Source organism: Gracilinanus agilis, chromosome 6 (assembly GCF_016433145.1).
Source record: "Gracilinanus agilis isolate LMUSP501 chromosome 6, AgileGrace, whole genome shotgun sequence".
NCBI classification, from domain to species: Eukaryota; Metazoa; Chordata; class Mammalia; order Didelphimorphia; family Didelphidae; genus Gracilinanus; species Gracilinanus agilis.
Window position 1 is genome coordinate 151,118,053 of NC_058135.1, and position 18,781 is coordinate 151,136,833.

The following is an 18,781-nucleotide window of genomic DNA, read 5'->3' on the forward strand; positions in this document are numbered from 1 at the left end:
CTGACTACCACATTAGCAAATCTCAGCAGATTTTAGAAAGAACTGCATGGAAAACTTCTCAGATACTAGCTCTGTGATCTCACTTCTAGTTCAATGTCTTCATATGCAGATGAAAAAAGAGACTAGAGAATTTAAAGGGGTTGCCTCAGATTATGCATGCAGTAAGTGGCTATGTTAGGATTGGAGTCCTTTGAGCTCAAAGTTACTATTCTGCCCACTTTATTATGACTTTTCATTGAACATTTCTGCCCCCTTAATGTCCAGATGTTTACATGGCAATAACAGCAACTAGCTTACGGGTTTGCAATGAAGATCACTTGAGACACTGTCTTAGAAAATACTGAAATGGATGACAAGATCATCTATAAGAGTCTTTATTTTTTTACTCATCATGCCATGCAATACCTCTTGCCATTTGAAACTTTGTATATCAGTCAATTAAGAAAACTGAAAAACCATGTAGTAAATCTTTTAATCCCTGTGTCTATCTAGTTGATGGTTACAAAAGAACATGATTTCTATGTTGGCAAATTTATTCAGATGAGTTCTGTTGCAGAGGACAAACATATTCCTAATTTGGCTGGTAAAATTCAGAGCAGTGGTAGTGTGCCTGGCCAGGAGTTGGAGGATCCTGGTTCAAAATTGGTTTCAGACACTTCCCAGCTGTGTGAACCTGGGCAAGTCCCTGAACTTCAATTGTCTATCCCTTACCACTCTTCCATCTTAGAACAGGATTTAAGGCAAAGTAAGAACTTTTCTTTTGTTTGTTTGTTTTTTAAGGTCCAAACATTTAAAGTGATTACTGGGAGAAAACAAAACAAAACAAAAAAACAAGGATACCTCTTAAGAGTTTAAAGGGGTGGCAGAAATATATACAGATGGTTGAAGAAAGTGAATGAAAATGTCAAGTAGTATTCCCAACCTCCCCAATAATTTGAGTAAGAGAGAGACAGACAGACAGACAGATAGACAGAGAATTTGGTTAGGCAATGTACTTTTAATATACAAATGAATAAATCTTTTTTTTTTGTTTGTTTGTTGTTTATTTTACATCTTATCACATAAACTTTTTCTTTAGTGAACCAAAAATCTAATTTGGAGAGAGATTAATTCAAGTTTAAAAATTTATAGACTGAACTGTTGCAATTGCTTTATTTTTAATCATATATTCCATCTGTTATTTTGTTTAATATTTAATAAGTTCCTGTTATAGCTTTGAGGCTGTTGAATTTGCAAATATTTTGTTAACCAATGTAGTGCACATTAAGTCTGATATTCCTTTTGATTCTCAAATCATTTTCAGTATCTTTTTGAAAAAAAAAAATCCTCTTTCAAGAGTGAGTTTAGAGTTTGAAGAATAAGCCAAGAATTTGAATTTTATTTAGGTATAAACAATTGAACTTCTTCAATATATAAAGGACCCTTGATTTCATCTGCATGGCTACCTGCTCCATTGGTGCAGTTTAACAATCCCATCATACCTTTTTCTTTGTAAACAGTTAATTTAAGTTACTATGGCAAAACAAAACAAATAAAAAAAAAGATGAAGCAGTTGCCTAATTGACCAAATGATAAATGCTTTAGAATAAGAAAATATTTTAACAGCAAAATGGGAAATTAATAATTGTGCCATGTATAAAGATTTTTCTAAATACAGATATATTTTTGAGCATTTTTATATTATTATTTTAACCTGGTTGCTATTACGGATTATTGAGCTTGCAATGAATTCACCTATATTCTCTCAGATAGGAGTTCTGTATAAATGGAACCAACTGAGTATGTGACCTTAGAGACTGAGAATTTCAATAAGACATAAAATTTGCTGTGTAGTACATCATAAAATAATATGTATCAACCACCCCTTTCTTGAAATGTGATTAAATGGTATTGTTGTTGTTGTTGTTGTTTGTTGTTGTTGTTGGTTTTGTTTAAGTATACCCAATGGCTTCCTCTAATGCTTATGGAATACAAGTTTTCCTCATTAAATAACAACTCCAGCAACATAACTTCCTAAATTAAGAGAGGGGAACATGTTCTATTCCATCCAAAGCAAGTCCTAATTCTACCAAAAATTTATTTAAATTTGAGCAAATCATTTTCCCCTCTAAGGAGCTCAGGTTTTTCCACTCTATAGGAACCTTGACCAAAATATCCCCAAGATTTAAATCATATTATTTTACAGAGAAACCACCATAAAAGTGACTATATTAGTCTGATAGTGACTTTCCTAGATTATCAGAAAGACAATGCAGTATAAAGAAAAGCTGATTAAATTTTAGTCTGAGAACCTGTATTCAGATTCTAAATCTTTAATTTTTAATGTAAACTCTTTAAAGTGTGGCTTCAGGGAAGTCCTTTAACCTCTCAGAGTCTTACTCAGAGTTTCTTCAAAAATATATTAAATGGGGAGGAAGGTAGTTGTACTAGATCAGAGGTTTTTAACTGTTTTCTTGTATCATAGACCCCTTTAGTAGTCTGGTAAACTCCATATACCCCAGAATGTTTTTAAATACATAAAAATACATAGGGATACAAAAAGTCAATTATGTTGAACATAATATGAAAAACAAGCAAAAAGCAAGTTCATGGATTACATGTTTAGAAGTCCTAAACTATATTTTGGTCCCTTATGCTCCAACTCTATTATCCTGTTCCAAGAGAGGTGTCTCACACACCCCAACCCTAGTTAATTCAACTACCAATAAAATATCACCAAAGGACTTTGCTTACCCTTTGATCCAACAATACCACTACCAAGTCTAAATATTGAAGAGATTTTAAAAAAAGATTTTTAGTTAAAAATAAAAAAGATTAAAAATATTTAAAAATTTGTGTGTACAAAAATGTTCATAGTAGCTCTTTTTGTGATGGTAAAGAAGTGGAAATTGAGGAGATACTCATCTATTGAGGAATTGTAATATATGATTTTGATGAATAATATTGTGCTATAAAAGTCATAAGCAGGATGGTTTCAGAAAAACCTAAGAAGATTTAAATGAATTGATACAAAGTGAAATGAGCAGAACATTGTACATAGTAACAACAATATGTATGATGATCAATTGTAATAGATTTAGCACTTTTGGCCAAGACGTGTAATCCAAGACAATTCCAAAAGACCTGTGATGAAAAATGCTATCCACTTTTAGAGAGAGAACTGATACAGATACTTTTTTTCACTTAATTTTTTTTCCATATTGCTAATATCAAAGTTTCTTGTATGACTTCACATATATTCTTGATATAATATCTCTTTCCTTCTCAAGTAGTGGAGGAAGAATGAGAGGGAAGGAATTTGGAACTAAAAAATTTTAAAAAAGGTTTAAAGTAATGGGAATTTTTTAACATAATAAATAAAATACAATTATTGTAACTACCAATATGATTTATGAGCTGATAATTTTACCAGGTGAGAATGTTTCTTTTGTTGGGTTACTGAATCAATCAAACTTTAAAGAGGGTTCCCAAAACTTATCTTTTGAAGAATTTGTTGGAATATCCTTGTTAATAATCACCTCACATAAATATAGATATATATTCTAATTCTTTCAAACAATCCCGTTATATTTTACCATCTAATTTTATTCCGTAGCTAGAACTCAACTATTTATAAGTTGATTATATTATGTTATATTTGTTCATATCTTTGATGAATTTGATAGCAGTGTGTAGGAGTTAATTGGTCATTTTTTGTCAAAGAGACATCCTTAACTGCTAAAGATATTTGGACAAAGAACATCTTGCAAGGACTTTAACTGAAGTTTGGGGTGTGGGACACCCCTCTTATGCTGCGATCCTGTGATTGGGAAAGCAGAACACTCATAACACAGAGTGCTGTTGAATAGTATCCAACAAATATTTAGGAATCATTGTTGTATTGTCAGATATGAAATTCATTGCTTGAGTTTGTTTGGAACTGTTACGAAAAAGAAAAAAAAATGAAAAAAAATGTTACAAACCTCTACAGTAGTAAACTGCCTTCAATTTAGCTATCCAAAAATCAAGTAAGAGAAGCATCTGTATGATGAGGAAAAAAATCATCTGAGGGAGGACTATTTCTGTCTTGTCAGAATTAAGCTGGAGGCAATTGATTGTTAGCCAGGTTTTAACATCACTTCACCAAAAGAAATCACTGAGAGTGTCTTAATGCTATTTGACTGAAATGTGAAATAAAGTGCAGTGTCATCAACAGAAAGCCTATGATGGAGGACTCCTGTTTTATGAAATAGTAAAAGAGGCTAGTTAGTCCAAAATCTGTATTATAAAGGATTTTTAAATGATTTCTTTATTTCTTTTAAGTAAAATATAAACATGTGAATAAGTAAATTTTAGAAATTTAATTTGAGACTGAAATGAACATTCCAACTTTATGTAATGATATAATTTTCTTTTTGGAGATTGGAGTGTTCAATGACTCAGCCACACTGTATAATACTGAGGCTAAAGAGATAGATCTTCACATAAAAAAGATATAAAAATTATGCACCATTTTCCAAAGGTAGTTGAGAGTAGTCTCCTTTTGCTATTCAATTCTGGGTTTATCTGGTTGTACTTTTGTAACATGTCTTGGATTTTGGGGTTCTAATTTATACATCTGATTGGATATTATGATATGCATAATAACTATTCTTAGTCTATTTACTTTTTTAAAAAAGGATTCTTAGGCTGAACTTTCTTGTAGGTAATGGATCTCATTTAGAAGACTTTGCTATGTGTACTCCACACAATATCATATTTAAACACTTTTACCTTCTAGAAAATATCTCTTCCATTTTACCACGGTATTAAATATAATCTGTGATCTAGAAAGACCTTTGATGAATATAGGCCTTCATGTTTTGTTTCGCTTAATATAAAAACTAAATTAAACTATGTAATTTCTAGAATTAAATCTTAGTATAGTAGGGATAGAAATGGATTCAGAGTCAGAGAACCTGGGTCCATACCTTGAGCTAGTACTTATTACCTGAAAATATTTTCATTTCCTCTACTTCTTCCTTTTCTGTAAAATGAGGATTTGGACTTGGTGGCCTATGAAGTCCCTTTGTGAATCTGAAAATTGATATCTATTTTATTTCATTTTTATACCATCTAATTATTATTTATTGGGAACTGTATCTTATCACATGAATAAATATTAATGGATTAAAGTGAGATTTAATTTATAAGGCCTTCGTATTTAATAGTAGGAATTGATAAGAGTTTAACTTCCCTATATCTCTGTGCTACAGCATGGACTCAATCTGCTTTACCCTAGAAGAGTGGAGGGATGTCAAGGAAGATGAATTGACCCTTTCAAGAGATATTCTCCTTAGTCATAAGCACCCTGGTGTAGGAGATTACTGACAGGGACTTTCATACATGAGAATTTTCTAGACTTTCCAGAGGATGTTGACTAACTCTCCCTTTTCCCCTTACCATGGATTTTGGAAACCCCTTTCAGCAAGCCAGCTTTGGAAAACTGCAACAATTATATGAAAGACTGCTATTTGTTTTAATGAATCTCATATTGCTAAGGAGTCTTGGATGCCTTTTTATTGGCATTTTCTAGAATTGCTAATAAATTGATCATTCTTGGAACTTTGTGCCTCATATTCATTTCACTTTCTATACATACATAAATGTATGGTTCTTTGGATATTGTATAATTTTAATTTAAGCACTGAAGTCATCTTTTTGAAAGATTTACAATTTGTTCTCCTAAATTAAATACTATTTATATCAATAGACATTATGCCTCTGTTAATTAAATAACTATAAAAAATTGATTTGTTCCAGAATAATGTTTGATATAGCCTTCCTTTGTATGTATGTGTTTTTTCTTTTTGGTTTGTCAAAGTGGTTCTGGATAAACATGTAGAGAGTAGACATAGTAAAGTAGACCTATGGGTTGCTAGTTCTGGGTACCCAGTTTGATCACTTCTTTTCCCCCAGTTGCAGAAACATCACATTTTTTACTCCAGCATTTCGTATAACCAGAGGGGCTCTAGAAAGGTAAATGGTAGATTTGAGTAGGCTAAACTATATAAAGGATAAAATGGAGACACTCAAAAGAGAAGAGGCCCTAGAGAGGTGAGCGAGAAAATACATTCAAGAATTATTCTGAGATTGCCAGCCTGATTGAATGACCAAAGGAATGGTCACTTTGAAGCTTAGTACATCTGCAAATCACAGTAAATTGTTTAGAATTGGTAATGTATTAAAAAATAGAATCAGAGTGTAAAAAAAAAACAATAAAAAACAATTCAACACCCTGGGATAGTAGTTGAGTTATATGTATGCTTTTATCAAATAAGCATATGTTGGTGGAGATATTGGTTCCTGAGGAAAGAGACTGCTCCTCAACCTTCTTTTTTCTTTCTTCCATCTTGAAACTAGTTTTTTTCCAGGTGATTCACAGGCCAGTCTCACTATTGATTGGCACGAGAGCTATATCATTGCTGTGTTTCTAACCTGAGTCAGTTTGTCCCTTCTTATGGCTACCTGGTGGCTCCTCTCTTTGGGAGCTCACCATTTTGGTGCCAGACTTTCTGCATATAATTAGTTAGCTTGGCAAACTTAGGGTCAAAATGTTTACTAAGTGATCTACCAGTCTCATTCCAAAGCCTAAGATTTACCAATAGTAGGAATTCAGATCTGAGCCACCATATATTGGGTAAATTGCTTTTTGGCTTTTGACTTTGGGTTATCTTTCAAGATTTATTTCACATAATTCTAATTCACACACTTTCTTCCAGTCAAACTACTTTGCTCTCTTTCTATAGTATAAAGGGCCTGTTATAAACCAGATCCTATTGGTGCTGCATATGATCTCTCATCTCCATAGTGTTGCAAAGCCTTTTCTACATTTGGGAAATATAATTTTTCCTCACCATAAGCTCCTAGAATTCCTAGCTTCCTTTAAATACTCTTCAAATGACAATAACCTGTGGACTCCAGGCATGATCCTACCAATTCCCTATGACCTCCTCCCAGAAACTCCTTTTTGTCCAATTTCTATATCTATTACATACAGTTTTCACTCTATATATGCATGTTGTATTTTTCTTTTAGAATGCCAATTCCTAGATGGAAGGGACTGGCTATTCACTTTTTATAGCTTCAGTGCATAGCATCATGGCTGATATGTAGAAGGTATTTAATAAATACATGCTTAATGAATGACTTAGTGGTGACTCTCCACAACATACTATACAACTCACATAGCTTAACAAGCCCTTTTTAGTGTGCCCATAAACATTTACTTATATAAATGTTCCATTGTACATTGCAATTTTAGCAGTGTTAATAAAAGTTCCAAAGGGTATTATATTTTAAGCAGGGATGATCAGTGTAAAAATGTCTATTTCTGTGGTTACATCGAGTGCAAAACAGTTTTCTGTGGTCTCAGAGCACAGAAATAGGGCCAATGCATAGAAGGAGGCATATTTTGGTTCAATATAAAGACAAATGGACAATTAGAACAATCCGAAAATAGAGTTGGTTACCATTTTTGGTAATGAATTTCCCCTCCCTTTATCTTAGAGACTTTGAATATCTCCATTTCTTCCAGGGCTATCATTAATGGACTCCAATTATATAACTTAAGTCCAAATGCATCTTAGGGAGAAAGTAGTGTAACTTTGGTGATTGTGCTTGACTGGATGTGCTGATTTAAATGGAGTTGTTTCATTTAAGGATATATTTTAGGACATATTCCACTTAAAGAGAACATCTGGCTATTTTGTTGCTACAAAGTGGAACAGGTGAATTTACAGATCTCTCCAGCATGGTTAAACATCAATGACAGGCTGTCAGAGAAAAGGAAATGGGTGGAGTTGCCATGGATTTCTCATGGGAGAAAGAAAGAAGGGAACTCATAAAATGGATCGGTGAAATCCAGAGGGATGGCTATAGAAGCTGGAGAGATGTAAAACAAACTTATTATGTGCTGTGCAATAAAAATAATCTATTTTTTAATTTGTTAATAATAATAACATTTTATTTAAATCCAATAAATTTAATAAATCATAAAATTTAATTTAATGAATAATAATTTGTTTAAATAACATACATTTCAACATATACATATATAGGTGTCTTTATCAACTGATACGTGTTGTATAGCAACAAGAGATGAGTTAGAAAGACAAATCAATGTACACTAAATGTGACAATGTAGATAGAGAACTGGGCTTGGGAATCAAGAAAACCTGAATTTGAAACATTTGCCAGCCACATGTTCTGAATTCTATTTGCCTCAGTAACTCTCTGATTGGAACACGCATGGAATAAGTTGTAGATCGATCAGTCTAACTATAAAGAGGAGGGCAATTCAGGAAGCAACAATCCTTTCACATATATTTGCTTGCATACCTATGTTTTTATTAGATTTCTTTCAATCACTAAGATATACATGTATGTGATATGCTAAAAAAAATTTCCTTTCTTCAGTTCATAATGTAGTGAATGAGTTTATACATATTAAGGATGGGGAATCAATAAAGGTGATTAAGTATGTTTTGTTTATTTAAACAAGCATACAACTCCACATATATTTTTTAAAATTCCTGTTTTTAAGGTAACCCAGTTTCTGTATGTGCTGATATATGCAGAGTCATTTTATTTTATGAGAAGTCTAAAGAAGTTTCTCATTTATATTTGTAATATAAATTGACAGGTACCCAAAACCAGCATCATTTATTCTCCTGTGGTAGCCCATCACCGTAATGTATTTTCAAGTGCCTTTTCTAATCTCATCATATGCCACTATTCTTTAGTAGGCATTCTGAAGACATTCATAAAAACCAAATATATTTTTGCACATATTCTTTAATTTGATGTTTTCCCCTAAATTATTGTTCCTACCTTCCAAGATTTGTGTTGAGGGCAGCAAATAAACTCTTTTTCCCCCCTAAAAGAGAATATAAATTGTGGGGCAGGGAAGGGAGGAGAACCACAGACATTGCCTTTCAGACTGTGAACTCTGAGTGGATGCATCTTCTTGATGCATTTTTACACAGGTCTGTCAAAAGGGGAAGCAGGGATATGTGAGAGTTGTTCTGTATGTCCTGCTTAATTGCCTTTAGAAAGGTTCATAGACATAATTATTTTGATTAAAACTATTTTTATTAGAATGCCAGCCATATAAATAATTTACTTCATCATCCTCTTTATAAGAAAAAAGGGAAGAAAAACAAACAAAATATCTATTATTGTAGGAAATTGTGACTTTTCTTCATCTAATTGAGAACACATAGGGAAAAAAGATGTTTATAGTCATACTTGAAAATTAGCACCTGAAGCAGTGAGTGTTGAATAGTCTTGTCAAGTGCTGTGTAGCTTGTCTTTTAAAAATAGTATTTGTGGTAACTTTGGCTTTTGTGTACTCCTGAGTGTGTGAACTGCTTACCATCATTTTCTCAGTGTCTGCTGTAGCCCCCAGGTCTGTTAACTTGCTAGCAGTGTCCTACTGTAATATCTGATGCAGAAATAGGTCTTCTATAAATGATTTAACACCACACTGCTGAAATCCATTTGTGTTTTCCTTCTGAGGGCTATTAAAGATGTAAAGGAAATATTTAGCACTAAATTAATGTAGCATTTTGGTTTTAATGCTGTGGATAGACTTGATATGTTGTGTATAGAAGAAAAGAATCCAATGCTTTCTAATATAATTTTTCAATTTCACTTAATTTGAGTGAAAAGAGTTTAACTGCATCTTAAATTATATTAATTCAAGAATTTTCTTCATTAGCTTTGCTACTTTGTCTCATTTATGTTATATGCTAGTCCTTTGCTCTTTGCAGCATTTCTTCTTATGAAATAACAGTCTTAGAAATTGAGAATAATTGGAATTGGAGCATAAATCTTTTCAGTGAAAGTCAGAGTTGTCATCAAGCATGGGACAAAAAGCTGATTTGGCTAAGCTGAGACAAAATTTGTGCTTTCATATATTATAAAGGAAAAAGGCATACATGAGAACTAACTAGAAAACAAGAGAGCTTACATTAAATAATATGTGATATCCGGTTGCTTCCAAGATAAAATCATATCTTCAATACTGAATTTACCGAGATAATCAGTTTTACTTCATTAGCACCTTCCAATCTACCTTATGTTTGATGAATGTTAGAATTTTGACACTAAGCAGAAATCATGAGTCATAAGAGCAGGAAATAAATTGCCAATATAATTTATTTTCATCCTCCATATATTTTCCTCCTTCAGATCATTTTGGATTTATCCAAAATGGGAAATCATACTGTATTTAATGTTAACAAATAAATACATTAATTTGAATTATTTTTTATAGCAGAATAACTTCCAGGAATAACAAAGTCACCATAATCTGGATGGGTACCATTTTATCATTGTTGAGTTTTTTCGATATGCTGCTGTTTTTATTTTGTTTCTCATTCTTTTTCTTAAATTAATAAGCATTTTACTCTTCTTCTTTCTCCTTTAATAAGAAAAGATAAAAAACAAAATCCTTATAAAATATGGATAATTAAAGAAAAATACTCACCTTGGCCATCCTAAAAACAAAGTCTCAATTTACATATTGAATCCATCATTTCTCTCTCAGGAGATGAATAAAATTCTTCATCACTGATCCTTTGGAATTAGTGATTGATCATTACATTCTTTCACTGTTTAATTCTTTTCCCCTGAGAGCATTAGAACTGAAGTAAATAAAGTTAAATCTAATTTTCCCCAAAAGTATATTTCCTCCTTGATGTAAGTCTGTTAGTAGATTGCATGTCTGATTTCCAAGGAAAAGTTTAGATACATTCTGATATCCACTATCCAGTTAGTTGAAGAAAGTTGCATTTTCCAGGTCCTAGCAACTCCTGAGGATTATCTACTAAACTCTAGTGGTGTTCTCTGTGTTGGCTGAATGATTTTCCATACCACTGAAGTTACATTTTCATAGAAGTACTGAAGTAAATTTTGTCTTGGCACCAAGAGTTTCCATTAGGATTTACTATTTAGAGTCATTAGAATTTCATCACTAGTTGAAAAGAATTAGTGCACTGCCAAGACACTAAAAAGAAATTGCTTAGGATATACCTTCTTTTCAGCAGCACATGGTATATATACAAAAACTGACCATGGGCAGCAGTGATGAACCTTTTAGAGACTGCATGCCATGTATAAGCAAGACTGAGCACAACACCCCATCCCACCATGCCACCTTACCCTAGACTGGGGAGGAAGGAAGCACTCCCATTGAGCTGCTGAGCAGAGGGGCAGACAATGAGAGAAAATGTCCTCAGGTGGAGTGGAAAGGGGAAAGGGAACAGTGTGGCCTGAGTCCCTCTACCTTTCTAGTAACAAAGTCTGGCAGGTGATGGTACCCACAGAGAGAACTCTGAATGCCCTCTATGGCATACATGCCATAGGTTTGCCATCATGACAAAACATGACAACCAAATGCAGAAAAGCAGAAATAATAAAAACAATTTTTTCAGATTATAATGGAATAAAAATTATAATCAAAAAGGGCTCATGGAAAGGCAAATTAAAATTAATTATAAACTAAATAATGTAATTCTTCAACATCAATGGGTTAAAGAACAAATCATAGAAATAATGATTGATTTCATTGCAGCGAATGACAATGAGGAGACAGCATATCAAAATTTATGGTCAATTCTGATTTTTAAGACTTGATTTTCTTCTGTCGTTTTTGTTTCTCCTTTTTCAATTGGACCATTTCTTCATGTATTGCTTTAATTTCTCTTCCTCATTTTTCCTCTGACTCTCTTAATTGTTTTTTGAAGGTCTTCCAGAATCTGTATCCAATCCATATTTTTCTTTTGGACTTTGTATGTGTTTGCTTTGCTTTCATTGTCTGCTTCTGTGTCTATACCTTGCTCTTTGTCTCCATAAAAATTCTTTAGAGTTAGATGCTTATTTTGTTGTTTGCTCATTTTCCCTACCTTTTTGTATGTAGGCTCTGTTTTCTGGGAGGTTATGTAACCCTCTTAAACTTCAGTACTTGATGCTTCCCTTAGCTTATTTTTTAGGGTTTCTACCAGTTATTCCAAGGTGGTATGATGGCCTGAGGCCTGGGAGCTCTGAGGTCTTCCTCCCAATACTGATTCAAATTTTGGATTTTTTTTTGAGATGCTGATAGCTTAATGACTTGCCTCAGGGTTGGGCATAAGCTTTTATTCTCACTCTGAACTTGATCAGGTTGGGAGCTGATCAAATTCTAGCCTCAGGCTTAGTTTTTAGGCAGAAGTTTTTAGTCTCACTGTGTACTTGATCCAGTCAGGCACAAAGTTGATTGTCCTGTCTTGGAGCTCTGCCCTGAGCCCCTGGAAAAAAGCTCCAGACCTGCCTTGGGTCAACCAACTAAGCTAGGGTCTATGTCCTCACCAAAGGTTCAGACTGGGACTCCTGGCTTTCTCTGAACCCACACAGATCAGCCCACTAAAGCACAGACTGCCCTGGGCTAGGATTCCTGATTTCACCACAGGTTTGTATCCTCATAGGGTGTGGGTTTGCTTGGACCTCTATTTGCCCAGGCAGGTTTTCAGAGTCTGAATGTTGGCTAGGACTTAGATTCCAAACCTAGGACAGCAGATGTGGGCTAGGAGTGAATGGCTTTCTCTTCGCTAGCTCTTTAATCCTTGCTATAGTCTTGCTGATTATGCTCCCCTGTCACTCTAGCACCCAAGATTTCTCTGCCTACCTTTAAAGTCTTTCTTTTCTTGTAAGTTGTTTCTGTCTGATTCCTTGTTGGTTCTTCCACTCCTATATTAATTTTGTGGCATTTTAAAAATGAAGGGGATTCTGATCTTGTATCCTCCCCAAGAAGCTATCCCTCAGAATTTATGGGATACAGGCAAAGCTGTCCTCAGGGGAAAATTTATATTCCTGCATGTTTATATAAATAAAATGTAGAAAAAGCAGATCAATGAATTGGGAATTTAATTTAAAAATAAAACTAGAAAAAACAAATTAAAAATCCCCAATTAAAGACTAAGTTGGAAATCCTAAAAATCAAAGGAGAAATTAATAAAATTGAAAGTAAAAGAACTACTGAACTAATAAATAAGACTAGGGATTGGATCTAAAAAAATCCCCAAACAAATAAAATAGTACATTGGTTAATTTTATTTTAAAAAGGAAGTAAGAGAATCAAATTACCAATTTCAAAAATGTAAAGGCTTATTTCACTCCAATGAAGAGGAAATTAAATCAATCATTAGGAGCTAATTCACTCAATTATATGACAACAATTTTGAGAATATAGGTGAAATGGACGATGTATTTACAAAAATATAAATTACCTGGATTAACAAAGAGGAAACAGAATTCCTAAATAATCCTACCTCAGAAAAAGAAATTAAGCAAGCCATCAATGAACTCCCCAAGAAAAAATCCCTATGGCTAATTAGATTCATAAGTGAATTCCATCAAACATTTAAATAAAAAATCAATTCTAATGTAGAAACTATTTAGCAAAATAAGCAAAGAAGGAGCATTACGAAATTGTTTTTATGACACAAATATGTTCCTGATACCTTAGCCAGGAAGACCAAAACCAGAGAAACAAAATTATAGACAAATTTCCTTAATGAGCATTGATGCAAAAATCTTAAATAAAATATTAGCAAAGGGAATACAGCAATATATCACAAGAATTATTCACTATGACCAGGTAGAATTTATGCCAGGAATATAAGGATGGTTTAATATTAGGAAAACTATCATCATAAATATCATATTAATCATTAAATTAAAAGAAATCAATCACATGAGTATCTCAATATTTTCAGAAAAAGTCTTTGACAAAATACAACATCCATTAAAACACCAGAAAGCATAGAAACAAAAGGGCCTTTCCTCAAAATAATAAATAGTATTTATTTAAAACCATAAGCAAGTATCATCTGCAATAGGGATAATTTAGAAGCCTTCCCAGTAAGACCAGAGGTGAAGCAAGGATGTCCATTATCACCATAATTATTTAATATTGTACTAGAATTGATAGTTTTAGCAATTAGAGAAGAAACTGAAAGTGAATGAATTACAGTAGGGAATAAGGAAACTAAACTATCACTTTGAGGATGACATGATGATATACTTAGAAATTCCTTGAAAATCAGCTAAAATAGTAGTTGAAATAAGAACTTTAGAAAAATTTCAGTACACAAAATAAACCCATATAAATCATCAACAGTTCTATATATTTCCAACACAACTCAGCAGCAAGAGTTAGAAAGAGAAACAATTTAAAATCACTCTAGACAACACAAAATACTTGGGAATCTATTTTCCATGTCAAACACAAGGATTATATGAACCCAATTACCAAACACTTATAAAATTACATCTAAGCAATTGGAGAAATTAAAATGTCTCATGAGTAGGCCAAGCTAAATTGGTAAAATTGATAATCTTATTAAATAAATTTCTTATTCAGTGCCATACCAGACAAACTACCAAAAAACTCTTTTATAGACCTAGGAAAAAAAATAATAGACCTATAAGAATAAAATGTTAAGGATATCAAGGGAACTAATGAAAAAAATTGTGAAGGATGGTGACCTTGCAGTACCAGTTCTTAAACTGTAATATGAAGCAGTATTCGTCGAACAATCTGGTACTGGCTAAGAAACGGATTTGTGGATCAATAGATAGATTAGGGGTATATGACCTTAGCAATCTAGTGTTTGATAAACGCCCAAATCCCAACTTTTAGGATAAGAACTCACTATTTGACAAAAAAAATTGCTGAGAGAATTGGAAAAAAGTATGGCAAAAATTAAGTTCAGGTCATTACCTCACACCCTATGCCAGTTTAAAATGGGCATATGACCTAAACATAAAGAGTTATATTATAAGTAAGTTAGGGGAATGTAGATTATTAGTTTGCCTGTCAGATCTATGGAGAAGGAAAGACTTTATGACAAAACCAGAGATAGAGAACACTGTAAGATATAAATGAATTCTTTTAATTATATTTCATTTTACAAACAAAACAATGTAACCAAGGTGAGAAGAGAAACAACAAATTGGGGGAAAAATTATAACAAATTTATCTGATAAAAGTCTCATTTCTTAAATATATAAAGAAGTAAGTCAAATTTATAAGAATCCACATCATTCTCTGATACATTGTCAAAGTTTATGAATAGGTAATTTTCAACTGAAGAAATAAAAGGTATGGATAATCATACAAAAATATTCTAAATCACTCTTCATAAGAAAAATGCAAATTGAGACAACTCTGAGGTACACCTCACACCTATCAGATTAGCTAATATGACAGTAAAGGAAAATTATAAATGTTGGAGTCAATGTGGCAAAACTGGGATACTAATGTATTACTGGCAGAGTTGCAAACTGACCCAACCATTCTACAGGGCAATAGTTATTATGTCCAAAGGGCTACAAAACAAAACATACCCTTTGATTCAGTAATACCACTACTAAATCTATATCCCAAAGAGAAAAAACAAAATGGGAAAGGACCTGTTTGTACAAAAATATTTATAGCTGCTCTTTTTGCATTGGCAAAGAATTGGAAATTAAAGGGGTATTTCTTAATTGGGGAATGGCTGAACAAATTGTGGTATATGATGGTGATGGGATACTATTGTGCTGTAAGGAATGATAAGCAGGATAATTTCAAAGAGAACTGGAAAGACCTACATGAAATGACACAGAGTGAAAATGAAGAATTAGCAAAACATTTTATACAGTAACAGCAATATTATGGAACTATGAAATATGATAGAATTTTCTTCTAAGAGAAATACAATTATCCAGGATAATTCTCAGGGACTTATGGAAAAGAATGCTCTATACTTCCAGAGAAAGAACCATTGGAGTAGGAAAGCAGATGAAAGCAGATGATTTATCGCTTGTTTATTTGGGTATGTTTTGGGTTTTTGGTTTTATAAGATTATTCATTTAAAGAAATGAATAATATGGAAATATGTTTTTCATGATAATACATATATAGCCCAGATTGAATTACTTGTCAGCTCTGGGAGGAGGGAGGAGAGAAGGGAGGGAGACAATATGGATTATTTATCTTTGGATAACTTGTGGAAATTTGTTATTAAAATAATTAAAAAAAGAAATTGCTTTGGAATGGGAACATCCAGCCTCACTGTGTTTATGTACACATATAGATAGGTAGATAGGTAGATAGGTAGATGGATAGATAGATAGATAGATAGATAGATAGATAGATAGATAGATAGATAGAAAGATAGATAAAATCTATCCAATTTGGGGAAAAGTATAATGCCTATACACAACAATATCCACTGATGAACTTATTAGATATAACTTATTTCAGTGTTATAATATCTTATGTTACCACAGAAAAGTATGCATAGCATAGTTGATAGATAGATAGACATGTATTCAAATACCATCTATTAGCTTGTTGATCAACTGAAAGTCACTTAATTTCAGTGTCCCCTAGATAACTCTTTAAAACTATATATTACACAGCAGCTGTTGAGCTTGATTGGTAGAACTAGTTGCTTAGGTGATTCCTGAAGTAATGCAGTAATTGCACATAATTATGTAAGTATATATAGAACTAATTAGAGGTCTTTGGTCATGCAGGTGATATTTTATTTCTCTCTCTTTCCCCTACTTCTCTTTTTTTTAGTTTTTAAAAATTATTTTCTTTATACTTTATCATATTTCTTATTTTTCTTTTATTTAGACTTCAACCACAATGACACACATAGAAATGTATACTCTGCCTCCTTTTCCCTGGAGAGTTCCATCAGAAACCTTTTCTTTTCCCTTAACCTTCTTTTAAAGGTCTTCTTTGGGGAATTTGCTCTGCATAGTCCCTAAACCTATGAAGATTATAGCTACTCAAAGAGAGAGGGAAGAGAAACAATTTCTTCCACTAGAAAAGCAGGAAATGAAGGGGAAACATGAATTTTATACCTTTTCAATTTGTGTATACTCAAATAATAGAAATAATATATACATATAGGGTATATATTAAAGATGACAGTACAGTATATATTAGTTGAATTATAGTTTTTTCTTGTCTGATGTAAGCTATGTTTTCTATTTTTTTAATTGTGCAGTGGGAAGAGATTGGAGAAGTGGATGAGAATTATGCTCCAATACACACCTATCAAGTTTGCAAAGTTATGGAACAGAGTCAGAATAACTGGCTTCTGACAAGTTGGATCTCTAATGAAGGTGCTTCCAGAATATTCATAGAACTCAAATTTACTCTGAGAGACTGTAATAGCCTTCCAGGAGGACTTGGGACCTGCAAGGAGACTTTTAATATGTATTATTTTGAATCAGATGATGAAGATGGGAGGAATATCAAGGAAAACCAGTATATCAAGATAGATACAATTGCTGCAGATGAAAGTTTTACTGAACTGGACCTTGGTGACCGAGTCATGAAACTTAATACAGAAGTCAGAGATGTTGGGCCTCTGACCAAAAAAGGATTTTATCTTGCTTTCCAAGATGTGGGTGCCTGTATTGCTCTAGTATCAGTCCGTGTGTACTACAAGAAGTGTCCTTCTGTGGTTCGAAACTTGGCCCTTTTTCCAGACACAATCACTGGAGCAGATTCTTCTCAATTGCTAGAAGTATCAGGCTCTTGTGTCAACCATTCTGTGACTGATGAACCACCCAAGATGCATTGCAGTGCAGAAGGGGAATGGTTGGTTCCGATTGGGAAATGCATGTGCAAAGCAGGGTATGAGGAGAAAAATGGCACCTGTCAAGGTAAGGATTTCCAATTAGGGATAGATTTACCCTTGGATTGTCCGGGGTAGTTCACTTCAAGGATTTCATTTGTGTATTTTTTCCCCTGAAATTATTGCTAGGAAATGATGTTTTACTTGTATAATTTATGGACTTTGCGTCTCTTAAAAAAATGTAATGCAATAGACTTTCTTTTTCAGCTTCATAATTAATGTTCATATTCCCAATGCTTACATAATATATCATGTTGTTGGATTTATTTTTGAAAAGAAAAACAAAACAAAACAAGGGACTAAGGATTTCATGATTATATACTTCAAATTCAAAAGCAAATTTTAGGTTGTATATATATTTATTTACATGTTGTTAAACGATTTAATCAAAACCTAAAGAACTTCTGGATATGACTTAGGTGAGAAATGATTTATAAAATTATAAAGCACAATTTAATATATTTTTAAAAATAAAAATTATTATATGTTTGCTTTTTAAATTTATGTTTCACTTTAAAACAAATAATTAGCAGGTCATTAGAAAAAATAAATATTTAAAGACAGCACTAAGACAAAAAGGCCATTTCAAAGCAATTTTCACTTGCCAATTTTTTTCTTTTTTATGTGTCCCTTTAAATTGAAGCTTGATCATGCATGTATTGCTCATCATTTGAACATATGCTCATTTTGCCCAAAATATAGTGAGTTGCTTTTTTTCCATTGGGAAATTTATTAATTACTTTTTGGTAAAATAGAAATTTTTCTTTTATAAAGAGAAGAGAAATCTTTGGGGAAATGAAAAATGTTCTTGTTTCTTTTTTTTTTTAACATGGTTACTAGACTGGTAGGCCAGGGGAATGCTGTAAACATGGGGCATACCTTGATTTCAGAAAACAATTTATAGTCTTTCCATAATCTTAGTTAAGAAAATAGAGAAATGTGGGTAATGTAATAATTCATATTTAGACAAACTGGAATACGAAAGTAATCACTAATGTGTCAATGTCAACCTGTAGGAATTTCTCTAGTCCTGTACTTCTAGGTTCTTTGACATGGCACTGTTCTGTTCACTATCTTAT

The 18,781-nt window shown here is 32.8% G+C and overlaps 1 protein-coding gene across 1 annotated transcript in view; it reads left to right on the forward strand.

Moving 5' to 3' along the window:
* The window catches only part of EPHA5 (EPH receptor A5), a 464,007-nt gene that overhangs the window by 88,906 nt on the left and 356,320 nt on the right, over positions 1 to 18,781 (forward strand). Inside the window, exon 3 of the mRNA XM_044681722.1 lies at positions 17,067 to 17,730. Within this exon, the coding sequence (XP_044537657.1) occupies positions 17,067 to 17,730 (664 nt within the window). The remainder of the gene's footprint in view (positions 1 to 17,066; positions 17,731 to 18,781) is intronic.